The sequence below is a fragment of the Dromiciops gliroides genome, chromosome 5, assembly GCF_019393635.1.
Source record: "Dromiciops gliroides isolate mDroGli1 chromosome 5, mDroGli1.pri, whole genome shotgun sequence".
NCBI lineage: Eukaryota > Metazoa > Chordata > Mammalia > Microbiotheria > Microbiotheriidae > Dromiciops > Dromiciops gliroides.
In genome coordinates this window covers 163,983,764-164,011,261 of record NC_057865.1, presented here as the reverse complement: position 1 = coordinate 164,011,261, position 27,498 = coordinate 163,983,764, and the positions used below count along the sequence as shown (strand labels likewise).

Here is a 27,498-nt window from a genome sequence, read left to right as displayed (position 1 = left end):
CTTGGCAGGAGTCTGATCTTACCAATGTCCCCCTAGAGCTACCTTTTAGTTGTAAATCTGACTCTGGACCTGTCTAAAATGATTTATGTTTAGGTACTAGGCCTGTTTTTAAGGGCTCTAACTGTGGTTTGTGGGCTGTGTACAATTCTAGGGCTGTTAGCAGACAAAGAAAGGCAAAGCATTGGGTTGAAGTGGTATTCTGAACTGAGACCCTCTGCATTAGTTTTTTGTTTTTGTTTTTGTATTTTTTTCATCATGAGCAAATTTGTCTTAATCTAGTATCGCTAGGAAAAATTTTCTGGGAGGTAAAATACAATGTAGAGGCATGTAGAAAAAAAAATCAAACAAAATAAAACTTTTTCTTTCACACCAGAACACAACTCCCACACTGAAATTTGGGGCTGGGAATGATGCTGTTTCATATTCTGTAGCTGGCATAGGAACTGCTTTATTTATGTGCTTCCTTTTGCTCTGATTGCTTATAATTATGTATATATTATAGCTGTCATTTCTGGAAATTTTTCAAAAGATACTAAGTCGTGGAAAGAATGTTTTGTTTGTGTGTGGATTTTTTTTTAAAAGAGGGAATTAGCTTTCAGTCTACTTGAATGGGAGAGAATAGGGTGTCAAACCCGGAGGCATCCAGAAGTTTTCCAATGAGGAGTTTTCCAAATTGACACAGTTCACCCTATTTACTGTCCACATTCTAGTCCGGCTTCCAGCTTGGCATCCCGAACACAGTCTACATGATATAACCACCCATCTCCTAACACGACTGAACAAGGACAAGAACATCATAGAAACAAGCAGACCCCTAAACATTAACGCATCTCTCTGATGGAGCCGTGCGAATCTCATCCACTCAAACATGCCAAAAGAATCTTCCAGCTTACCTGCGTGGGTCATGAACTTCCACTGAAAACTTCTTCTCTCTGAAGTACAGATTCTCTAACTGTCTCCATTGGAATATCTGAAGAGAAAACAACTTTCTTTAAATACAGTAGGAGTTCACAGCTGTAGTCCGGTCCACTGTTAACTTCTACCCGTGGGCCGTTCTCTCATTCACGTACAGTCTGTATGTCCCGTTTCGTTATCTTCCTTCTCTTGCTTGAAACAGACAGGGACACACGGATCTGCAGCTTTAAAAGGGGGCACGCTGGGGTGTGGATTTTCCTGCAGGTTTCTTAAAAGGAAGAACACAAACTCTTTCCAATCCTTCCCCTTTGTTTAATTCTCCCAGACTGCTCTCAGTTTTGCAGACTTTTTCCCTCCAAGAAGAGAGAGAGAGAGAGAGAGAGAGAGAGAGAGAGAGAGAGAGAGAGAGAGAGAGAGAGAGAACGAGAACACTTGAGGACGGGAGGAGAGAAAGAAAGAACAGGATCTTTCAGAAGTAGGCAGTAGCCATCTGTGAGTAGTGCTGAACTGAGCTTCTTCCTCTCAGAGTGCTGAAATGGGAAAGCGTTCAAATTCCCCCGTCTCCCATCGGGACTCCACTTCCTGCCCACTAATGTGTACTAGTCCCTGACTCGAACTGGTGCTTTGGAAACTCCTCTCCTCAGAAAGCCTCTGTGAAGGGCGGAGGCTGTTATGACCTTAATTCAGGGGAGGGAACTTGAGATAACAAAATAAGCCTGTCAAACCCATTCTTCTCTGAGCAACACAAAGAGAATCAAGAATTCTGTTTCTGCAGCAACTTTCTGTGCAACCAGAGTTTACCTTTAGCCCAGTTGAAGAGGGGTAGAGAATGGGAGGGGAAGGGGGGAGGGGAAGGGGGAGGGGGGGGCTGTTTAAGCTGCTATGAGAATATACCCTGGCAAATATTTCTTAGGCTGCCTCTACCCCCCTTTTAGTCAATTCTCTCCTTTTGTGTGTAGTGGATAAATTATCTAAGAAATCTGATTTTAATATTTGGAAGCAATTAAGGCTGCATTCATTCAGATCTAAGAATGGGGTTTCCTTTCATCTGATGAAAGATAACGGTCATTTAACCCTTTTGGAAATGACAAAAGAGGTTAAAGGGAAATTTTTAAGTTATGTGTATAATGGGTGGGTTTCTCATCACCTTCTTAAGGGTTTGGCATTATCCTTACTGAAAAGGGAAAAGAAGGAAACAGAACACCTTTTATATCATTTTTATGACCAGTCCTGGATGTGCTGTTCATTCTTTTCTAGCCTTTAATTTTCCTCATCCTCCCTTTGCTTTTAAGCTAACGTCTATCATGGGCTCACAGATCTGGCGCTGGAGCGAGCTACTAGTCCTTTTCCTTCTAACTTCCTTACTCTATACATGAGGAAATTGAGGCACAGGGAGGTTAAATGACTTACCCAAGGTCATACAACTATTATTGTTTCTGCATTCCCATGCTACTCTCCTCTTCCCCCTATGCTGTCCCCCAACCCCACTACCATCTACTGCCCACAGACACTGACTAGATGTGCAACTCTGGGTAAGTCACTTAACCCTGTTTGCCTCAGTTTCTTCATCTGTAAAATGAACTGGAGAAGGAAATGTCAAACTACAGTATCTCTGCCAAGAAAATGCCAAATGGGGTCAGGAAGAGTTGGGCATGACTGAAAAATGACTGGAGAACAATGGAGCCTGCTTGTCCACCTTAACTATACTCCATTCAATTACATTGTTCCATTCTTAGCCAAAGTTTTTTCTTCCTTGTATCAACTTTGTTAGGTCTGACTGTGTTTTCCATCCTGCTCCTATGATATACTATCTAGACCTAGGGAATGTTTGCTTAAAAGATGTTACCCTGAAGAAATCTGGAGAGGATTAAAAGATGCTTCTTACAGAGGCAACATTCACTTCTAATGTCTGTTTCATAAACAATACCACCCCTTATAGACCTCATGATTTTTTAAAAATTGTACTTTCTTTTATAGCTTAGGGTAACTTTCAGCTGAGGGTCACTTTATATTTTGGGGGAGACACCCCCCACAAGTGGGTGGAGGGGTGTCAGTCATGTGACAGGAACAAAACTCTGATTTTCAAGAAAAGGAATAACCCCAAGCCCACAATAGCTGATACCTCCTTCAGCTGTTTCTTGTTTGGCATTGATTTGTCATTGCTTTTGGGGTGTCTGTACTCAGATCCCCAACTCTAAGTATGGTTTCCAAGGGAGGATCTAACCTCTCCTTCCTCCAAGTGGAAATGTATCTGTAGCGATTCCACCTGCAGTTACCTCAGCCACTAAGGCAATAAAACACAAGCAAACTTTGCTAATGGTCCCCTAACAGTTCTCACAGCTGCCCCTCCCAATCCATGAGAAAAAGAATTTTATTCATTTTATTCCTAACTTGCTTTTTTTTAAAAAAACATCTCAAGGTCAAAGACCTTGTAGCACACAGAATTTTTAACTAGTATTCAAATTTGTTTTCCTTTTTAAAAAAAGGGGGGGAGGGGAGATAAAGGGCTAGGGGGTGGTGGAGATCGGTTTAGCATTAAGGCCAAGGTTTTGGGAAGAGTGGGAGGGTGGATTCCATGTCCCTGGACCTCTCTTCTTGTACCCTCACTGGTCAGATAAAAGTCCAGATGCTTAGAATAGCTACAGTTGCTTCAGACGCTCTTATTCTCAGTACAACAGACCTGCATGGTTACATTATGTTCCATTGGGAAGCCATGTGGTCAGGAAGGCTGTTTTCCCACATCATTAGGGTTCTTCTCCCTGCACTGGGGAGGAAGCAATGCCTGGTAGTGTAGAAATACATAAGGGAATTCCGACTAGTTGCATCCAAGACACTTGCTTCTTCTCTCTCAGTTTTCCTTCCTCCCCCCCCCCAAGATAAAAGACCCCACGGAGCTGAGTAATGTTTGTGCTGAGTTCCCAGGCAACTCCTCCCCCTTTGTCCCCCATCCCCTTGCAAAACAAAACAAAAACCAAGCCTTTCCTCTAAATGCTCCCTACTGCTGCCTGGTGTAGAGAGTTACATGTCTGCCAGCCAGCACAAACAAAACCATCTGGACTCTGCCTAGGGTCTGTCTCCTGCGGCTGCTGCTGCTTCTCACAGGCTCGCTGACAGTGGTTCTACCCAGCAGGCCCCAGAGCATGGGATGGGGGTGGGGGGAGAGGACTTTGTGTGCAAGGGAATGATTGCATGCTCTCCTTTTCTTCCTAGGAAATGAACTCAGGAGTCCCTGGCCCTGGTCCTCTCTTCCTAAGAAGCTGCTCTGTCCCCAATTTTTGTCACATTAATATATACTTGTCCTTCCTGGCTGTTGGCTCTCAACATGACTCAAAACTTTTTTTTTCTCCTGAAAGAGGCTCGAATTGAGTCAGAGCAGATAAGACTTCCCTACCATAGGCCAAAATATTGCTAGATATGCTGAAAAGGAAGGGAAATTGTGGGAATAGGAAAGACAAAACTGTCTGAGGCTGGATTGAACTCAGGTCTTCCTGACTCCAAGCTTGGTGCTCTATCCACTGCACCACCCAACTTCCCCTTATGGTTGGTTTTGCTAAATTGTTTTCCTCTTCAGTAAGGGAGAGGCTCATGGAGTAAGGACGGTATATCGAGAAATGACTAATTAAAAAACAAAGGGCATCAGCAACTTCTCTTTTTGACATTGGCATGGTGCTGGTTACACTGGGATAAAGCTATAGTTTATTAGTTTGTTACAGCATATATCTAAATTGTATGTTCCACTTCCTTCTGTTTTCTCTGCCAAGGAGAATGATCCTTGGACTAGAAAGGACAGAATAAAAATGGTTAATAAGGAACTGAAATCCAAGGTATGGAAGGAGCTAATGAATGTTCCGAGCTACCCTTGATGAGTTCAAGGGACCAGATCCTAATGAACTACACCCCAGAGCTGGTGAATGTGATCCTAAGCCAGCGTTAGTCATCTCGGAAAAGGTCATGGACAATGGGAGAGATGCCATGGGGCTGAAGAAATGCAAACAGTGTCCTGATTTTCAAACAAAGGAAGAAAGTCGCCTCTGCAATAGGCCCATGGGCTTGACTTAAGTTCCTGGCAAAACCGAGTGCATTCTGGAATGCATTATTAAGGGGATTATTAGTGAGCATCTAAAAAAGGAAGCAGTGATAACAGAGAGCCAGCAAGGCTTCATCAGGAACAGGTCATGCCAGACTAAACTCATTTCCTTTTTTGACAAGGTTACTAGATTGGTAGATTAGGGGAATGTTATTTACCTAGGCTTAAGCAAAGCATTTAAGAGTCTCTCCTGCTATCCTTTTGCACATGATTGGGAGATGCTGTCGAAGTAATCATGAAGCAAGGTAGATCCAGATCTGGTGGAATGACGAGACCCAAAGATTTGTCCTTGAAGTCAACTCAGAGGGAGGCCCCTGACTGACACCTCCAGGAATCTGACGTGGCCTCATGCTGTTCAATACTTTTATTCAAGTTTTAAAATTGTTCATAGTCCCTACAGTAGCATGGCATTGATGTTATCTCCTAAAGAAGGAGTGAAATGCCTTTCACGAGGTTAACTCTTTGATAAAGAATCGATTTCTTGCATGTGTTCTGGATACCAGCTGACATCACCTTGATGTTGCTAGGGCCAATTCACCACCAGTTCACATACTTGACCTATACCCTTGAGCTTCATCTTTAAAACCAAGAAGCAGGTAGAGCAGCCCAAGAGCTGGGAGATCAGTTAGAGAGAGGTCAAGTGGGCATACACATGCTTGGTTCACTAGAGGGAAGCCTAGTCATAACCCCTCCAGGAAATTGTAAACTCACTAAAGATCGACATGGCTCTAGGAATGGCAGGAGACTGAGGGAGTGGCCAAGCACCAAAGAATTCCTCAGCTACAGGGATGAATTGGCAGAAGTGGGCCAGTAGCTGTGGAGCCACAAAAGAATTCTTGGAGCAAATAGAGCCACAATATAAAAGAGCAAACCTGGACCTTGTTCTCCTTCAGCTGTGAATTATATATGGACCATGGAGGTCCTATTGAGTAGGGGTGGATATTCCATTGACTTCAAGTGCTCTCCAGTTGTGTGTGGAGGGTATACATTAAGGGTACAAGCCTTGGTGATTATATCTGACTCAGTGGAGAGGGAAATCCTTATACATGTGGGCTGCTTCTCTAGTAACCCAAAATTCTTTTCCCTTCAGAGGGGAATAAGAATGTGAGGACACATATAGTTAATCCCTCTGCTATTACTGATATGACTGTCTAACCTCAGACCAGTTAGATAGCATCTCTGTGTCTCAGATAATAACCCTCCTCCTAGAGAAAAAACGTAGAGATCTTTAGATGAAAGGCTCACTAGAAATACACCTGATTATTATTAGCTGTACTAAGACAAGGTGACTAGGTTAGACCTATTAGGATTCTGTGTATAGTTTTTCTAGTTAATCACGTACAAAAAGCTAATTAGAGGCCACGAAATGTGCCGTCCTATCAATAATCAAATAGTTTATTAATTATTACCTATATAAAATAATACTAGGTTAATACCATTCATCTGAGGTTCTGAATAAAAAGCTTTGCAAAGGCTTTTTCTCTTTGAACCTTGGATGCCTCTTCGAGAAGTTAGTGACAAATGTTCTTTTTTCTGCTTTTATAGATGGGGAAGATGAGACCTAGAAAAAGTTAAGTCCTCCACTTAAGGCCACCCAGAAAGTCAGTGGTGGAAACAGAAATAGACCTAAGGGACACCTGGTACATTCCACTAAGCTCTGACCATGTTGTTTCCTTTCTACATGAGGCTATGAATTAATGGCAATTTTTGTGTGGTTCACTTCAAAAGTGGAAAGATTTTGAGAAAGAGGAAAAAGTGACTGAAGAATAGGAAACGTCTCAACAAGTCCTTTTTCCCATTGCAATGATTTTTCTTTCTTTTTTTTCCCCCCTAAATAATGAAAGGGAAATGATTCCTTTTGTCACTAGTGATTTGGCTTTCTATGGGGCAGCCCGGTGGTCCAGTGGGTAGAGTGCTGGTCCTGGAATCAGGAAGACTCATATTCCTGAGTTCAAATCTGGCCTCAGACACTTACTAGCTGTATGACCGCTAGGTAAGTCATTCTACCCTGTTTGCCTCAGTTTCCTCATTTGTAAAATGAGCTGGAAAAGGAGATGGCAAGCCACTCCAATATCTTTGCCAAGAAAACCCCAAAGGGGTTCACAGAGTCAGATGCAACTGGGAAGTGACTAAGCAGCAAAGTTTTCTATATAGCACCTCAACCTTCTGTGTACTTCAATAGATAGTGATGCAGTGGTTAGAGTGATGAACCTGAAACCAGGAAGTCCTGAGTTCAAATTTAGTTTCAGATACTTCTTAGTTGTGTGGTCCTGGCCAAGTAATTTATCCTAAGTCTACCACAGTTTCTTCATCTATAAAATGGGAATAATAATAGCACCCATCTCCCAAGGTTGTTGTGAGGATTCAATGAGATATTTGTAAAGCATTTTGAAAACTTTAAAGCACTATATAAATGATGATGATTATGTAATAAAACCCTTACAAGCCTCGTTTGGAAACATGCACTAAACAGCAATGTAAAATCTACTGTGGAAAAAGTCATGCTCACAATATGCTGTTTTAACTTGGGCTCCAGGTTCCAATTTGCCTTTGATTTCCATTGTAACCCAAGGCCCATAATTTACTTTTTGAGCCTCGATTTCTTAATTTATATAAATAGGGGGTGAGAGTCACAATGTCTAAAAGGAATATTAATATTCCAAAAGGAATATTAAAAAGAGTAGCTAATAAAAAGACACCTCTGAGAAGCTTGGCAGGACAAAATACTCTATAAATGCTTAAAAGAGTAGGACCCCAGTAATATACTCTTATTTTTGTGCTGAAGTCCACATTTTGTAGACAGCTGACGTTCAGCACTAAACAAAAGTAATTTACCGTACTTTGTGTGATGAAACTGTAGCAAAGTGGCCTGATACCATTAACTGTCACCATCTACACATATTTACAGAAACCTCTGCCAGGATGTCCCTTTCAAGGCAATGTAGTCACTGACTATATTGGGGGTGTCAGGGCGACGGTGATAAGAATACGAAAGGTACCTTGCTCCAAGGGCTTGGACAATTGCCCAGGTCTTGCAGAAATCTTGATTTTCTCTTTAACTACTACTGAGTCACCAGCAGTGACAATAATCTCTATGTGAATTATTTCTTTCACTAGATCAAGTAGTCTTCCCATATAAGGAAGAGTCAATAACTGGCAAAGCAGTAGGCATATCTTCAAAATACTTTGCTTCAAAAACATGGATAGTTTTTTTGGGGGGGTCAACTTCCTATTGCAGAAACCAAGAGTACAGCACTCCATACAGACAGCAGTGAGGATGGCTGGCTTATTGTGACACAGGAGTAACCCTAGGTTCTGCCAGCTCTTGTAGGCCCTCCTAAAGGAGGGAGGCTTAGAGTATGGGCTTGATGACACACTGCACATTTATTTTTCCTAGGAGAACCTAGCTAAATGTGGAAAAGCTCACAATTGGAGGCCTGAGTGACTCTATAAAGACAATTCCCTCCCCCCCTCCTCTTTTTTTGGTGAGGCAAGTGGGGATAAGTGACTTGCCCAGGGTCACACAGCTAGTAAGTGTCAAGTGTCTGAGGCCGGATTTGAACTCAGGTCCTCCTGAATCCAGGGCCAGTGCTCTATCCACTGCACCACCTAGCTGCCCCCCCCCCACCCCTCCACCTAGCTGTCCCTGATGATCTCTTAAGGTACAGAGAGGTAACAATCTGTATCAGGAGAGGTAGCATTTACTCCAAAGAAATCCCAGATCCTTGAAGTGACATGGTGTACTGGAACCAGCCCTGAATTTAGAGTCGGGGTCTATAGGCTGGCCGGCTCAACCACAAACATCACTTTGGCCTCTCTGCCCCTTGTCATTCTCATCTGTCAGAGGAGAGGGTTGGACTAGATGATCTCTGTGTTCTCTTCCAGTTCTAAATCTATGATCTTGTGATTGGGCACATTGAAGAATAAGGAATGAGGGTGTCTAGGTCGGTACATGTTATAGGCAATAGGGCTCCTGGGCTGGTTATGTAAATGAGTTAAAAGGTGACAATTAGAGGACTGACGGAGTCCCCATGAAACAAACAAAACAGAGAAGCCCTTCAGTGTGTTGGGTAGATCCAATCTCTTTGGAGGACCTTCGGAAGGACAAGGGCAAGAACCCTCTAGGACTAGAAGGGTCCTAGAGGAAGGGTTTGGGTCAGCTGCAGTTGAGGAAGGACATGTTATATCAGTGAGCTCCTGGACAGCTGGAATTACCCACAAAGGATGAAAAATCACCTTTCTTATTGAGATATCTTTAGAGAGTCAAAGAGGCCTTGGAGATCAGATTAGGAGCAGCCAAGCTGCATAGTAGGTAAGAGGGCTGGACTTGGAGTCAGGAAGACTTGGGTCCAAACCCTGCCTCAATCCTTTGTCCTGTGAGCAAGTAACTTGACTTCTTTCAGCCTCAGTTGTTTTGCCTTGTAAAATGGGGACAATAATGGCACCTATTTCACAGGGTTGTCGTCAGGATTAAATGAAGATTGCAAATCTCAAAAGCACTATATAAATGCTAACTACTAACCTGCTTGTTTTGCAGAAAAAAACAAAAACAGAGACCCAGAAGATTAAGTGACTCATCTCAGGTTATATGGCTAAACAGTAGAAGAAATGATGGAAAAGATGGACTTTTGTCACTTTGACACACTGCTTTAAAAAGTGTGAGGAGGAAAATTTGAAGGTTCATGCATGCTGTAGGACCTCCAGAATTTCTATCCCTTCCTCAAAAGCCTTGGTAGTTAAAAGATGTAATGGATCTCTAAGCATTAGACAAGTTCCTTCCTCATAAAAAAAAAAAGACTAAGCTTATGATTTGTACATAGACTTGAGATAAAGATGAAGCATCCAACTTAAAAGCAGGTGAAAGGATTTTCATCTCATTTAGCTCCATTTCTAAAGGTAGAACTACTTTTTTCTTTTTAAAGTGAGGCAATTGGGGTTAAGTGACTTGCCCAGGGTCACACAGCTAGTAAGTGTTAAGTGTCTGAGGCTGAATTTGAACTCAGGTACTCCGGACTCCAGGGCTGGTGCTCTATCCACTGCGCCACCTAGCTGCCCCACGGTAGAGCTACTTTTAATTAACTTCTGAGTGTATTGATAATTCTTCAGTCAGTGAATTCAATAAAAATGAGTGATCACAGAAGATGGGAGAGAAGCTAAGTGGCTTGCCCATCACACAAGTGGTGAAAGGCAATGTTGCTATTTGAATCTGGGTTTGGTGATGCCAACCCCATGTTTCTCTCTTTCTTCCTTTCTTTCCCTCCATTCCTTCTATGTTGTCTTTATTTCTTTCTCTCAACAATTATTTAATGGATGCTTATGAATGTGTTTGATGTTACAGGGGGTACATGGTCTCTACCCATGAGGAGACTACTATTATTTAATTGAGAAAAGAAGCTACAGGGGCACCTAGGTGGCACAGTAGATAGAGCACTGGCCCTGGAATCAGGAGTACCTGAGTTCAAATCTGGCCTCAGACGCTTGACACTTACTAGCTGTGTGACCCTGGGCAAGTCACTTAACCCCAATTGCCTCATTAAAAAAAAAAGAAGAAAAAAAAGAAAAAAGAAAAGAAGCTACATATGCCTAATGGTAAATAGTCATGTAAGAATTAGTTGCATCAGGATGATGATTCACACAATGTTTCTAACATTCTCACAGGGGCACAGGGTCTGATTCCTTCCTGTTTGTGAGAAGCCCCACTCTCCTTATTTCAATCAGTTCCCTTCTTGTAATTGTTTAACTTCCTTTTCCCATTCTTCCCTTCATATCCTTGTACTTACAACAACGTGAAAATAAAAGTAGATGTCCAGGTCTCAGATTAGCCCAAGGCCTGTGATTACAGAGCTCTCTTTGCATGGTACCACATGCAATTTTGTACTTGGCTAATGTTTCTGATGATGCTGGAAAGCAGACCTTTTGGATGAGTTATGGTTGTCTTTCTTCAGGGCCAATCCAAGGCAGGCAGAAGCATAAGATGGACTTCTCCTTGCTTTTGAACTCTGGGAGTTTATATACAATTTTCCTTTTTGGGTTTGTTCTGCACCAGTTTGATCAACCCAACTCTTGGTTACCTGAGTTTCTAACTAGAACAATCATAATCTCCAAATAAGAAATCTAGAAACTCATATACATATATATGTATACTCACACACATACATATACACACACTAGAAAAAAGTATGGTAGGATTGCTAAAACATAGCTCACAATTACACAGATTCAGATATACCAGGGATCAAATCATGGTCCCAAAATATGTCAACTATGCATCATAAAAGCTTGATTTTTTGGTTACTAATATGATTATTAGTCCTGTCCCTCAAAATCAGTCGCATAAAAGGGGTTCCAATGTATCTACTTTCTTCTTAGATGGCCAGATACTATGCAAGGAAAACAATGTTTAATTTCTGTTCTCAGCCAGACCTCCTAATGGAATCAAGATGTTCCCGAGACTGATTCCCTAACCTTTTAGACAGCATGACACTCCAAATTGATTTGGTTAATTCAGTGACAGATGCACAGACTACTAGGGCTCATGACCTTTTAATGGATGGCATCTTTTAACCCATCAAAGCCCTTTCAGCTTCCTGTGGTTTAAGTCTTAATTGTGTGAAAGGAGAAAGAGGGGGTGGTAAGTAGGGAATGGGGGGAAATACTGACCAAGTGACAGCAGTCCCACAGAGAAAGAGGCTATTTTATTTTTCCCCATTGGGCTTTTATATCCCCCCTTTTTTCTTTTTAGAGAGCCTCAATATATTATTTTCCTGTGTGTACTTTGGCTGATACCCCAGAAAGACTTCATCTAAAAGTTTTGGCAAATCTAAATGCTTTAAAGGGAGGCCGAAAGTGTTTTTCTGCCTCCTTAGCATAGCTTTATTCCTTCCCCCATGTGTGCCTCGTAGGGATTTATGAGGTTTAGTGGCCTAATGACAGGAATTTGAGCCTACGAGTCAGAAGACCTACTTTCTAGTCCTTGTTTTCCCAGGAAAAACCCTGAGATTTTGTGACAAACAATTTAATTTCTCTGTGCCCAAGTTAAAAAGAAATTGTGAAGCTAATTATACTTGCTATTACTTATTTATAGGAGTGTTTCAAAAGGAAATTGGATGGCCTCGTGAAGACTTTGGGGTTTTTTGGGGAAGGGTTTACAGTGGATCACTCATTGTTGAACTATGACAAGGTCTCTGAGACAAATGGGGGGTTTGATGTCATTATACGTTTTATTCTCCTTCGAGCTCTGGCAGATCATGATCTTATTTTCCTAGGTGGGAGATGCATTAAGGTAGTATACTTAGCCTCCCTTAGCAAGGCTATTTTATTGTAAGGGGGAAAAAAAACAATGGCATAGGCATTGACTACATGAAAGGGCGTTTCTAGAAACAGGGAACACCAAAGTCCTTCCATCCCTGGAAAACTGCATAATATTCTGTAAGAAGGTCAAAGACCGATGGAAAATTTTTCACGTACGCAAATATTTAGAGGGACACTTTTGTGGAAGCAAAGAACTGGATATAAAGGGGGTGTCCATTGATTGGGGAATAACTGAACAAACTGTGGCCTATGGATGAAAAGGGACTCTGGTATATGGAGAAAGGAGCATGAAGAAACTTGGGAAGACTTGTAGGTTCCATACAAGTCATTGTCATGGAGTAAAATAACAAAATAAAATAACAAAGAGGACGACTTGACATAAGGATTCCAACGACATCAAGAAAAACAGCTTTGAAAGACAATACAACTCTGATTGATGCAGTGACCAAGAGAGATTTCATGGACTGGTGGTGCAGCATGTTTCCTTCCTTTCAACAGAAGGGTGGAGGTCTACAGGTGAAGAATGGAGTATGTGTTGACATGGGCTATGCACTGATTTGTTTTGCTTTACTGTATATTTTCTAATTGCAGCTATATGGTATAGTAGATAGAATGCCAGCCCTATAGTCAAGAAGACCTGAGTTCAAATCAGGTCTCAGATACTTGCTAGCTATGTGACTGTGGGCAAGTCACTTAACCCTGTTTGCTTCAGTTTCCTCATCTATAAAATGAGCTGGAGAAGGAAATGGCAAAGCACTCCAGTATCTCTGCCGTGAAAACCCCAAATGGGCTCGTGGAGAGTCAGACACAACTGAAACAACTCAACAACAACAACAGCAACACCAACAGGGTTCTACAAAGGGAGGTAGGCAGCATGGCCAATGGAAGGGACAGCAATGTAAAATAAAAACAGAACATCAGTAAACCATTTACTTTTTTTTTTTTAATGAAAAGGACCTCTGCCTAGAGATCGGTCCTCTTTGGAGTTTGGTAAGCTTCCTCTGCAAAGGTGACTGATGCTGTTGGAAAGTTTGACAAACACAAGACCGGCTTGTGGAGCTCTCTCCACGGAGGACAGACATACCACAAACCCTGCTGCTTTGTACGGCATCCCCTCCGGCCCTACACACACAGTGCTATCTGAAAGAAGAAGGAACAACATTCAAGAGGCCTTAGCAAATTTGTTTAACCTTTAGGAGCATGGACTTCTACAGAAAAAATCGTTTGACACCAGGCAGCTTGTTTGCTGCGTTAAACCATTCAATGTTTACAAATTAGTCCATCCTCCCGTGGGTTCAGGCCAGAAATACTGCTTCCTTGTAAAGCTGGGTGCTGGGGACACTAGGGACATGAGATCGGCCTCTGTTGTCTGCTGTTGAAGCTGGAGGTGGGTGCTCCAGGCTTTCCTCAGAACCAGGCCATGGAGGAAGGCGGCTGAGCTGGCAATGGGCCTGAGGTCTGTGGCTCCCATTTCAAGTCAGGGTTCTGTTGTGAGAACACTTGTGGCTTTGCTAGCAGCTAAGTAATGAAAGCCGCAGCCAGCAGAAGGGGAGAGTCCAGTGAGTCTGCTCCCACTTTAGCCATCACTGTCTGACAGAGGGTCTGGCTGTGCAGAGTGGCCGGGGGAGGGAGGGGTCCTAAATGCTCTTTGGCAGATATTCGCTGGATATCCTGGTAGACCAGGTAATTTTACAATAGCTCCTCAGCTTTTTATTTTCTCCCAGGAGGAAAGGAGGGGGAAGGATGTTTTCCAGAGCTAAGGCTTTCATCTCTGGAATTTCTGTCCTTGTAGAGAAGGCTGCTATTATTTAGGGCCTTCCATTAGGTCCACTTATTTATTTATTTTTTAAAGTTAAGGCAACCTGTGGGGCAGGCTAACATTGGGAATCTGATCCTGGTTTTTTTCCCCTGTACCAATAGTAATCTTCTGTGCCTGAATACAGACTTCTGGACTTTTGCATATGCTGATCTATGTTGATCTAGATATATATCTCTGCTTTAGTAAGCTTACAGATAGCCCAGAGGAAGAAAGGCAGGAGAGAGGAGGAAGAATGGAGAATAGTAGAGTCTCAGTATCATATCCAAAACACTCCTAATGACTTCATTGGTGATAGCTGCTGGGGTTGCTGAACTTAATTGAGGTCGTCTCTGGAAGCCAGGTGAGGGTGATGGGGATGGCTATACTAGTCTGTTCCAAAGTAAACTTAGAAAACCCAGGTTAATCCTAGGCCCTTCCGAGTGTAAGGTAATGCAGGGAAACTTTGGAAGATTTGGGTACAAATCCTGTAACCTTGGAACGGTCATTTGACCTCCCTGAATCTCAGTTTCCGCATCTGTAAAATGAAATAGCTGAATTAGAAGGCCTCTAAGGTTGCTTCCAGCTTCCTACTCCTTGAATCTCATGGTTAGACTCAGCAGTCATTTAGTTCCACCTCAATCAATCTGAACCACGATAGTATTTGGGAACCCCTGTTTCAGGATAAGTTCAGGGACAAATGGCGATCATGAACTAGACCCTGAGTTGTACCCTGGATGAGACATAAACACTGCAGAATTTGTGCTGACTATAAACTTATCCAGTCAGCCTGGATAAGGTGGGACTTGTGCAAATGACCTAGTGGAAATCCTTAACTTTCTCTAATTTTCCCCCTCTTTTAGAAGGCGAGGGTTAGGGGGCAGCTAGGTGGTACAGTGGATAAAGCAGGGCCCTGGATTCAGGAGGATCTGAGTTCAAATCTGGCCTCAGACACTTGACACTTACTAGCTGTGTGACCCTGGGCAAGTCACTTAACCCTCATTGCCCCACAAAAACAAAAAACAAAACAAAAACAAAACAAGGTAAGGGTTGACTTCCCCAAATGGATGCAACTGGCTATTCACCTGTCAGAGTTTGGTGTTCTATTGACTCATAGTTTCAGGACAAGGGCCAAGTTAGCATGGGTTTCCTTTCTGAATCATGGTCACTTCCAAGTCCCACGCATTTTCTTAAGTCTTGCATGTCTCCACCAAAATGAGCTGTCAAGGACTCCTTAAGGAGAAGAAAGCTGTGTTTCTTGGATTCAGCAAGCTGAGCTTGCCAATTCATACCTCCATGAAATGAAAGGAAAGGCCTAGGGACTACCCAAAGCCTTTTCAAAGGTTTGGCAACAATCGCCTTTGCTGCCTAATTGCTGTTAAGTGCTTGGGATTTACTGCTTCTTTTTGGTCAGATAGGGGAAAAAAATGGGGAGGGGTTTCAATTTTGCTTCTTTTCCATTTTTTAAAGTCCAGACCACACCAAAAGTAAATAGAAAACACCAAACAAAATTGAAAATCCTCCTCCTTCCCCATCCCCCATTCCTAACATAGGACTTGGTATTATGCTATTTGTACCCTCACCTAATTCCGCTGAATTCAATCCAACATAATTGATCTAGCCATTCATGGCAGCATACAAGCACATGCTTTTGACATTAGTTACCAGGTCATACTGAGCTACAATAGATTTTTCTCTGACTACATAAAGGTCAGTCTGTTTTGTTCTGGGAAGGTAGGAAATGTGGTGACATTTTATGAGCACAGGCCACCGGACTAAGAAGTGAAAGGCTCTGGATAACACTCCTGCCTAAGAAAGGCAGGCTATGATGATCTAGCTCCTAATCCTGCCCCCCCATCCACTCATCACTTTTATTCTTGCGGGAGATCCTGGGACCTTCCAGTTTCTCAGCATCCCTTAGGGTAGGGCTGGGTCTGGAGGGATTCCAACAGAGATTGAAGTTTCCCACCTTCTGGGACTGGCTCCTCAGGTGGGGCAGGTCTTGTGGGTGCCTGAGGTGGAGGGAAGAAAAGCTTCCCACAGTTTCTGGCTTTTGGAAACCTTCGCTGGTGGAGTCAGTTTGGGGTATTATTTTGTGGAACAAAATAACGATGATGATACACGTCAGAGCAATCCTGTGAGTTAAGTACTATCAGTATTTTAAAGATGGGGATACAGGTGCAGGAGGTTAAATGATTTGCCTGAGGTCGCAAAGTCAATACATGTGAGATGGGGAATGCTAACCAAGGCCTCATCTGACCCTAAGTCTACTATTTTTTTTCCATTATACTGAACTCAAACTCAAAATATCCCAAAGTAAACTCATTATCTTGCCATAAAACTTTCCCTTTCTCCTAATTTCCTTATTTCTCTTGGGGTACCCTATCTTCTCAGGAATTCAGGCTCCAAACATCAATCATCTTCAATTCTGCCCTCTTCCTCAAGCCCCCAAATCCAAGGAATCTCCACCTTGTGCTGATTCTTCCTCAGTAGTGACATGTATCTATCCTTTACTTTCCACTCCAGTGGAATCATCCCAGTTCATGTTATCTCTTGTAACTGCCTCTTAATTTCCTTCCCTGCATTCTATCCCTTTGTCACTTTGTTATTCCCCTTTAAAAATACAATAACACAACCACCACCACAACAAACTTTTGACAACTCCCTATTGCCTCTACAATAAATATAGCCTCTTTAGCATGGCTTTTAAGACCCTCCAGAGCCTTGCCCCAAACTACTAATTTGAGAAGTAGGTTCTCTTCTGCATTTACACGATATTCTCATCTCTCCAACTCTACCTACTGAAATCTTCTTCTCATGTCAAGGTCCAGCTCCCATATGTTCCCTGATCTCCATAACTAGAAGTACTGCCTTTCCATTTCAGAATTTTCATTACATTCTATTTGACTTTTCCACGACTTTACTCATAATTCAATTTTTATTACATTTCTTTACTTAAATACCATGTTTTCCCTAGTAGGCAATCTGCTTCCAGAGGGCAGACACAGTTCTTTTTTTCATCTTTGACTAGCACCTAGCAGATTGCATGGCAATGGGGAGACACTTCAATACATCTTCTGTTGACTTGAAAGCAGCTGTTTGGATTGACTTTCTTTTTTGTATCTTTGCCTCCTCCCCCATGTATTGTATAATCTAATGGTTATTTAATGTACTAGATTTAAATATGCATTCATGAAAAGTCACAAAGTGAACTCTGACTCAGAATAAAAGAGACAGAAGGAAGGAAACAAGCATTTATTAAGTACCTACTATGTATCAAGCACTTTTAAAAATGACCCTGAGACATAGGCACTATTATTATTCCCATTTTACAACTCAGGAAACTGAGGCAAAGAGGTTAAATGACTTGTCCAGAATTGCATAGTTCATAAATGTATGAGGCTGGATTTGAACATAGGTTTTCATGACTCCAGTCCCAGGATTCTATCCACTAAGCCACCTAGGTGTCTCTGATCTATATCTCAAAGGATCTTAACCTACTTTTGTTTTTGGTTTTGACATAAACCCATCCCTTCTAACTTCCTTGCTGGCACTACTATCATTCCAATCACTAAGGTGCAAAACCTCAGAGTAGTATTTAATTCTTCCTTCTCCATCATTTCCTAATGTGTATTTCAGGCCCTCTCATAGCTCTTAATAGCCTTTCTTGTAGGAACTTTTAACCTGGGGTATGTGAACTTTCTTAAAAAAATGGATAATTGTGTCTCACTATGATCAGTTTTCTTCATAATCCTATGTATTTTAATTTTATGCATTTAAAAACCTCCTGAGAAGGGGTCTGTTGGCTACACAAGACTGGCAAAGGTGTCTGTGACACAAAGAGGGTTAAGATCCCTTATAAGATCTTACCCATTCATCCTTGTGTAGTCGCTTCCCTATCACCCCAAGAAGCTCTCAGACCCTTTCATCTCCTATCCTTTTCTGCAGCCCTATTCCCCCTAAACTGCCCACTGGTTGTGGGCAGTAATAATAGTAAATTATTAATTAAATAAATTTAAAATACTAAATCAATAATAGTAAAAAAGGATCCTTTCCTATGTGTACCCAAACATCCAGCTGGTGATGCGGCATCACTAGCCACTTCCAGTCGGGAGAGAAACAGAAAGGAGATCAAGTTTTCCTCGTTGACTGATGATGTGTGGCCAAGGAGTCATTAACTTTCACAGAGCTGGCTAGTGACACTTTTGGCTGGGGACCAGCTTTTTTTTTTTATGATTTTCCAATCCTGCAGATGCAAACATAAACTTAAATACTTATGTACATATACACAGACTCCACAGACACACACCCAGAGAATGACTGGGCCATGACTTATAACACTTGTTGAAATGGGAATGGAGTTTGGTTTCCAGTCAAACATGAACATCTGGAAGAGAATGTAACTCTAGAGCTTTAGGACCCTGGCTTCTACTGAATTTCCTTTCTGGATTTTGGGGCACAGATTTTCCTTGAATGAGGTCAGGCTTGATCTCAGGGGCTTAGGGACCACATTGCATCTGAGTTGACAATGTAAATCTGCCTTCCAGAGGGGTTTGAGAGGCTTGACCAGAGAAAAAATAGGGAAGCACTTTTCAGACCACCACAGGCACCCTGGAAAAGCTAGATGGTGACAATTGTGTGGCAGATGAAGCTGCAGTTGTCCTACTAGACAGGCTCTCTAGGTATTGGCCCAATACGAAATCCTTTGCTTTCTGCATGACCACTATATCTGTAACTAACAACACAAATCTGCCAAAAAGGGAAGATACTGCAGAGAAACTCAAACTATGTATAAGTGGCTAATTGGCTAATTGTACATGGTTCACTGCAGCTCAGGCAGGCTGCTGCTTGGCAATGGTTTATTACTCAATAAAAACTTTTGGTTTTGATTTTGCTTTTTCAAAGGCACACATACATGGTCAATTTTGCTCCTGGGTTAATGCTAACAGAATGCTTCTACTGAGATGTTTTGGGAGTCTAAATCCGAGGCTGTGCCGGCCAGTAGAGTGTTTATAGAAGTATGTTATAAATTCCAAATGTTGTTGAGTTTGACCCCTGCTATGTAAACAATCAACATAGCTATTTATATGGCCTCTCAACTCTCTGTGTGAATGTCCATTCAGCTGCTGGAAGGAAAACAGGCTGTAGGAAATCAGCAACTGATGCTGGAGGAAGCTGAGCTCTGAGTTACGGGGCAATCTTGCCCAGCAGATAAAAGGTGTGGGGACCAGGGTGTGAGCCCTTGATCAGGTATCATCTAGTCTGTGGATTAATTGGCATTTGCCCAGAATGTCAGGATTGGCAGCTTTCCACTCTGATTCTTTGCTCTGGGGACTCTTATTTTCTCAATCTTCTCTCTCCAGGGCACAACTGAATTGTACCTTATTTTATTCTCTCCTCTAAATCCTCAAATTGCTTATATGGCTTTTCATTACTCTTTCCTTTTTCACCTGTTCTGTTAACCTCAGAAATGCTCTCACTAAGTACAGCCAGCTCTCTCTATCCATTTCAGATTGTCTCTGGGCAAATTGTCTAGTACACAGCTGAAGGATATGAATGTGTGTGGTGGGGGTGGGGGTGGGGGTGAGGTGCATTCAGTGACTTTTTTGAACAGTTTAGATCCATTCCTACTCTCACACATAAGGACCCATTCAAACAATCTTCTACTGATTTTACCTGGCCACTATTTGGCTTGTGATCAGCCTCTCCTCCTCCCATCCTCCTCCCATCTTCTCCCCTCTCCTCTTCCCATCATCCTCCCCTCTCCTCCCATCCCTTCCCTTCTCTCTTCTCCCCTTCCCTCCCCCCTTCCCTCCCCTCCATTAGCTCATTTGCACCCCTCTTAGCAACACTGCACAGGCTGCCCACTATCTGAGAATAGGTTACCCAATAAACAAATGGCCACAGGTTCACATTGATGGGATCTATGCTGCTGATGGCATAGGGGGAGTGGTTTTGGTGGTGGAGAGACTTACAGAAAAGACTAATGTTTAGTGTCTCTGGAAGTTTAGCTTCCCCTTTACAGGGCCAGGTATGAAGCAGATAGTAACTCTGGGTGAACTGAGAGACTCTGGGTTTTCCCACTTACAGACCAAGAAAAACAGTTTTCAGTTTTACAAACACATGCTATTTGCTGCTTGCTATTACCAATCTCTTGTTCAGTTATTAAAAAACAAAGAAAAACAATATTTGCTATATAATTAGCAACAATAGAGGAAATGTAGGGCTCTCTGGGATCTTCCAGTTAATACAGTCACATCTCACTATTCCTACTTCAAAAAGGGAAAAGTGGAAACACAAATAGACTATGACTTTTGGACTTGTACACTATAGGATGAATCATCACTCCTAAAATGATCACAAACAATGAACCAACCAGCCTAATTAAAATTCACTTTTCGGCTTTCAGTGGTTTATTTGCATAATAGCAACTGATCATATTTATGCATATGGTGCTGTGTAGTACTGTGCAAAGCATACCCACATAAACCTTGTGACTGAAAATAATGCAAATATTATTATTCCCATTTTGCAAATGAAGAAACTGAGGCACAGAAAGGTAGGTAATTTGCCCACAGTCACATATAGCTAATAGACAGCAAATTCTTGCATGCTCAAGTAATTTTGAAATGGTAGCTTTTAAGAGTGTACCTGCCACAGGGAGGAATTAGATTTTGGATTATTTTGAATTGGCTTTATTATAAAAATCCAAGGCAATGCTGCCAGGAGAACGGCTCACTGCTTTCATCTTAGAAGTGATCTGCCACAACTTCCTGAGAGGCAGAGTGTGATATGCAGCATGTCTCAAAAGCCTAAGAGCAGTTTCAAGCTTCTAAGACTTAAAAATAACTCTGTATTTTGATAAACAGCTATAGCAAAATGCCCAGTAGTGTAGATATCCCAGGCAGAATGAAAATTTTCTCTGCATAGCATAGATACCTGCTAGCATCTGAGCAGCTTGCATTTCTTTGGGGCTTGCTCTAGAGACTTCAGTTGCTCTCCACCTAGGTGGAGGGCAATTTCACCCGGATGGATTTCACAGCTGTGAAGCTACAGTTCAGTGTTTCCAGGTGCATTTGAATTAGAGGCATGGAATTGCAACAGTGGAAGATTTGACAGACATCAGCTGGTCCCAGTCCTTCATTTTAAAGACAAGGATGCTAAAATCCAGAGAGGTGGTTGACTCATTTGAGGTCATGTAGCTAATGAGTGGCAGAGGAGAGTGGAATACAATTCTCTATATTATTAGCTAGTTGAAGAACACCAACTTCTTATATTTGTATGAAAATATAGGGTTCCATATTATGCTTATCAAGCTTTTGACCCACCTGTGTTATGTAGTAATAGTTTGAGAAATGTTCCCTGTGTGTGTATGTATATATGGTTTTTGAAATAGAAAAACCTAGCAACACTGTGTGTATATATGGCTTTTGAAATATGCGTGTGTGCGTGTGTGTGTGTGTGTGTGTGTGTGTGTGTGTGTGTGTGTGTGTGGTTTTTGAAATAGAAAAATCTAGCAACACCATTAAGAGTGAATTTTTCTCATGACAAGCATTCTTGCAGGTCTGGTCTTTAAGGATGGCCCATATGCCAGAAACTGTTCCAGACAAGCTTTTGAACCCTGCCAAGGCCCACTCAATCTACTTTTGTGAGATCTGAAGGACTGATAAGTGGTGATAGGGGGTGGGGATAAGAGTGAGGGAGAGGCTCATTGATCAAAGAACCATGGGATGAGCAGAGACTACAAAATGCAAAGAATGTCAAATACATAAAAATGTCCAGCACAGGCTTTGGTATCCATGGAGAATGCTGAGGACAGTATGAATAAGAACCCAGAACCAGACCAAGCAAGAACACTCAGAAATGAAAACAATCAAAAGGAGGAGAAAACAAATCATTCTTAACAGAAATGGTTACACTGAATAATTAAACAGGGCAACTCCACTGGGAATCGGAGCACACTTAAACAGACTATTTCCAATAAATATGATTTTCTTTGTCCCCCCATCCACTTAGTTCAAAAATCTTTACTAATTTATGGTCATGACATCAATTCCCAGAGTGAATTCCCCTGGTCGGAAGTTATTCTCAGGGACAACATAATGCTGCTTTGGCCACTTCAGAAAGAAATGTTAAATTGGAATAAAGGGCAGTCCATTTAAACCCACTCCTGTTTCTCTGAAGCCTCATTGGGGACTTCATAATGCATCTAATTGTACATCTAAGTGTACATAAAAGCATATCTAATAGCACATCAAATAAATAAGTAAATATGGACCATCAGATAACAAGGAAATGATACTACCATTTTTCCCCATGAGGAATATTTTACCTCATCTAAACTGGTAATTAGGTTGGGCCCTATAGATAATGATTTATACTAGTATAAATGGTTGTTGGTTGTTACCCCTGTGGAATACCTTGCCACAGTAGGGTCTCCATTGTAACTCTCTGACACATTAAGACATTTTAAAAAATTATTCTTAGGAACAACGAGATTTTTGCATAGGGTACAGAGTTGCATGGGACCTTTAGAAGACAGTTAGGCCAAAACTCTCATTTTACAGGCAAAGACACAGAGGCCAAAAAGGGTGTGACTTTTCCTAGGATCACAGAGAAATGAGTAGTAGTAGAGCTTAGATTTGAATCTAAGTGGAGCGTTGGATCTGAAATGAAAGGACTTGGGTTTGAATCTTGGATTGAGACTAGGGGCAAATTCCTTAGCCTCTTTGGGCTTCAGTAACCTCATCTGCAAAGTGAGGGGTGGGGTTAGACCCTAAAGTTCCTGCTAAGGATAAACCCATAATACTAAATCCTACATCTTCCAATTTGATGTTCTTTGTGTTATACCAATCTACCATGAGACATGAACACTTGTCCACAGATTTCAGAAAGGGAAAAGAAAGCAGAATGCTTTAGTTTGTATTTGGGTATGTTGTAGATAGAGCTTAGGAGTTATCAGTGTATGATAACATGTTCACTTCTGAAATAACTCTTAAAATGTTAGAAAAGAGGATTATGTTGGCCAAAGTAGACAACATTCATTTACCACGATCTTCTTGAGGAGAAGGCACTTTCTATATTCTTGGGCCCAGATATGAAGGATCTGGGGTCCCCCTTTGGAATCAGAAGACTCTTTCATGAAAAATGTCTGCCAAGCTAATTTTTTGCTGCTTAATTTGTAATCTGATTTCTGGTGAGAAATCATAATGATTCTTTGTTAAAGTTAATTAGATTTCTATTTAATTGCTTTCAAGACTAAAGGATGCTGATGGGAAATGCAATGTATGGTATACAAAATAACAGCAACATTGTAAGATGACCTGCTCTGAATAACTTGGTTATTTTCAGCAATGCAATGATCCAAGACAACTCTGAAAGTTTTATGAAAAATGCTATCCATCTACAGAGAGAGAACTGATGGTATCTGAATACAGATTGAAGCATAATTTTTTTTATTAGTTCCTTTATCTGAATTTTTATTTTTGTCTGTTTTCTTTCACAAACTGGCTAATGTGGAAATGTTTTGCATGACTGCTCATGTATAGCTTATATTGAATTGCTTGAGTTCTTGGGGGGAGAGGAAGGAGGGAGGAAGTGAATTTGGAACACAAAGTTTTAAAAAATTGATGTCAAAATTTGTATTTTACATGTAATTTGGGAAAATAAAATTCTAAATATTGAAAATAAAAAGACTAAAGCATGAAAAAGAAATTCAACTTTTATATTATATGGGGAGGGATTAGGATCACTTTCATGGGTTCCCCATGACCCTGATGAGATTATGGAGGCATAGTTTTCTATTATGGGGTGATCTTTGAAATGTTCATGCCTACTGTTGGCCAAAGGAAAAGTCACTGACATTGGTTGCTGAAGACAGCTGAAGGTTCCACCCAGTCAAAGTCCACTTCTGTGGCCAGTTATTCAGTTCAACACAAAATTCAAGTTTTACCATCAGCTAGAGCTACCAATTTTATTATATTTGCTTCATTATTTCTTTGGTGTTTTTTTTGTTTTTGTTTTTTTGGTGGGCAGTGAGGGTTAAGTGACTTGCCCAAGGTCACACAGCTAGTGTCAAGTGTCTGAGATCAGATTTGAACTCAGGTCCTCCTGAATCCAGGGCAGGTGCTTTATCCACTGCGCCACCTAGCTGTCCCTGCTTCATTATTTCTTGAAACGAATGCAACATTTATGTAACAAATCAACTCTTGAATTGAACTGTCCTCCCATTCTCACAGGCATACACACATGTTCAGTCTGGCAGGCATGCTAAAAAAAAGCCTACAGGCCACATCTACTCATATGTGCCAGTGCCAAAGTCTAATCTTTTCTCACAATGGCCTAAAAAACTCAAAGAACCCAAGTGGATTTTGTCAGCACAAACAGCTCAAAATATCCCCATTGGCAACACAAATTGCCATAAAACTTAACATAAAGAAACCATGGGAAAGAAGGAACCAAGAGCTAAGATCACAAAAAGGTGTGTTTGCATGTGGTATGAAGTGTTTTGATGCTGAAAGGAACAGAGAAGTGGGGAGCGAGGGTAAGAGAATGGGAAAGAATGAATAGTTGGGGAAGGAAAGAAAAAAGGAGAGTCTGGGATGCTGGAGGGGACAAAATGGTGGCTTGTTAAAATCCTTTCTATAGATTTTGTTTGGATCTGCACTTGATTCCTTTTAGTACAGAAGCGTTTGGGCAAACACGAATTTGCATGGTTGTGAAGTACAAACTGTGATTTTCTATATTTAGGTATTGCATATTTAGGGGAGTTTTTTGAAATTATTCTGCATGTGTGGCCCCAGAATCCTTCCCACACCAACATTTTAGCTTGAAAGGAAGAAGAGCAGAATGAATGGCTAACCTGTAGGGTCGCCTATGTCATGTGTCTAATAATTCCTGGCGAGCTAGAAGGTTTCCTTTCAGCTTTTTTTTTTTTTTAAAGAAGTGGAAGCCACGTATTAGGCTGAGTTCTAGCTCTGCACCACAGCTGAGTCACTGATGCGGTCTCTAGGCCAAAAGAAGTGGGGGAGAGCAATGGACTCTTGGGCAGAAGTGGATCCCAGAAGAAAGCCGGGTTATCCTTATTTGAAGGAGATTGAGAACCATTAGTCCCCAGGAATGGATACTCCCTTTACTCTGTTCCAACTCTGAGAGAGGAAGCGATCTTTTATTTCTTCCCAAAAGGCGGCCCGAGGTCCAGGAGGTAGAGTGAACTATCCAGTACTAGATCTGACCTCAATGGCTATGGAAGAAAAGCTGAAGTCTCCCCCAGGCCAGAGTGAGAAAACCTAGAGCAAGTTCCAACAGTTACTTGCTATTTCAGGAGAGTTTTCAGCATGCGGGCAGTGTTTTTGTAAGGCATATGGAAACACTCGAGAGGATCTGTTTAGGCTGCTTAGCTCTTCTGACCGTGTTAATTGTTTGCTAAAATCATTAAAACTGTGCTTAGCCCCGGATGCCTTAGGGAGGGCAGCTTTACCCCTATGTCTGTGGTCACTCAAGTGTTCATCATTATCCTCATGCCACAGGCCACCCCTGCTTCCACTGGCTCAGAAACTCTAGGAAAACTCCAGGCTTCTTGCTGGAAATGAAGAGTGGAGAAGACCTCCACGTAGAGTGCATGATCTAGGCCAACCCTTACTCCTCTCCAAGTGCTGTTGTGAGGCTTCAGTTGACAGATGTGGTTTGGGGAATGTGGTACTCTCCAGAAAAGTTGGTCTGTACTAATAGCTCAGCGTGACCTGCCTTTTGTCTCTTAGGATCCCAATTTCCCCACTGGTTTCTCTTTGGGGATACATATTATTGCATACATGTCTTCACTAGTTTCTGTCCCTAAAAGCTTTATTTTAATTCAATTTTAAATTCTATTCTATTATCTAAAATTATATTTTAGTAGAATTATATATAAGGACAGATGCTTTTATATAAGGAGCCATGAGGCCCAGAAAATCAGTGACTTTATGCTTAACATATGGTGCTTTTTATTGTCCTTTATTTTATTATGTGTGGGTAGCTAGGCTGTATAGTAAATAATTGGTCCTGGAGTCAGGAAGACTTCTCTTCCTGAGTTCAAATCTGGCCTCAGACACTTATTAGCTGTATGACCCTAGGCAAGTCACTTCTCTTGTTTGCCTCAGTCTTCTCATCTCTTAAATGATCTGGAGAAGGAAATGGCAAACCACTCCAGTATCTTTGTCAAGACAACCCCACATGGGGTCATGAAGAGTCAGACATGACTGAAACAACTGAACAACAATAAAAAAGCTAGTTATTATTAACTCTCAACTCAATACTAATTTAGGACTCTGTGACATAGAAGTAAGGCTCTTTATTCATGGCTATGGAATGAATCCCCTTGGAGGATTTTTTTTTCTTCCTTTCTTACTCTTACCTCCAATGGATGTTCAGACTAGTCCACAAAATCCACCAAAATGGAAAGTCACCAAAACAGTGTCTATGATTTAAGTCCTACGGCAGTCTAGCTGAGATATCCAAAAGAGAATCTAGGTGAGATCTGGATCTCATAACCTGGTCATACCTCAGTTATAAACACCTAACTCAAGTTGGTTTCCCAAAACCACAGAAATGCAATACATTTTTTTTGTTTTGTTTTGGCGGGGGTTAAGTGACTTGCCCAGGGTCACACAGCTAGTAAGTGTCAAATGTCTGAGGCTGGATTTGAACTCAGGTACTCCTGAATCCAGGGCCGGTGCTCTATCCACTGCGCCACCTAGCCGCCCCAATGCAATACATTTTTAATACTAACCTAGTCTAGGTTGGAAATAATAACCACGGGAAGACAGAAACCTTTTATTTGTTAATCCCTTGACCTGGATAGGTCCTATACCATTATAGTTGACTCAAATATTGAGTATCTAGGTTTCTGGTTTTGGATTCATGACTTTGAGCCTTGTCACTCCTCACTGGTACCTGAATGAGAGGGTTTCAGAAAAATCGGTATTACCAAATATATTAATATATTAAGCTTTAATAAATTTGGATACTTGTAAGTGCTTCTTGGAAAAGGTTTGAAGCTATCAGAGTTGAATCATCCATTTTATAGGTGACAGTTTTCTATGTTAACACTCTATTTTGGGGGGGGTAGATAATTTTCAGTTGACAAAACTTTGTTAAAGAAGTTACTGGTATTATTTTTGTTGTTGTTGTTGTTTACCTTTGTTACATGAAATGGGTTAGTGGGAAGAAGCTGGAATTTTGAGTCAAAAGTCTGGTTTTAATCCCAGCTCTGTCACTTACTGCTTTGTGATCTTTTGCAAATGACTTCACCTCTCTGCGTCTCATTTTTTCCATTTGGAAAATGGGAATATGATTTGAAGAAATGACCTTTAAGGTCCCAATTCAGAGCTAATGCTCCATTATTTTAAAATAA

General features: G+C 41.5%; 1 protein-coding gene across 1 annotated transcript in view; it reads right to left on the bottom strand.

The window, feature by feature from the left end:
* Positions 1-27,498, bottom strand: part of FRMD4A (FERM domain containing 4A) — a 313,453-nt gene that overhangs the window by 74,174 nt on the left and 211,781 nt on the right. Inside the window, exon 13 of the mRNA XM_043967592.1 lies at positions 894-970. Within this exon, the coding sequence (XP_043823527.1) occupies positions 894-970 (77 nt within the window). The remainder of the gene's footprint in view (positions 1-893; positions 971-27,498) is intronic.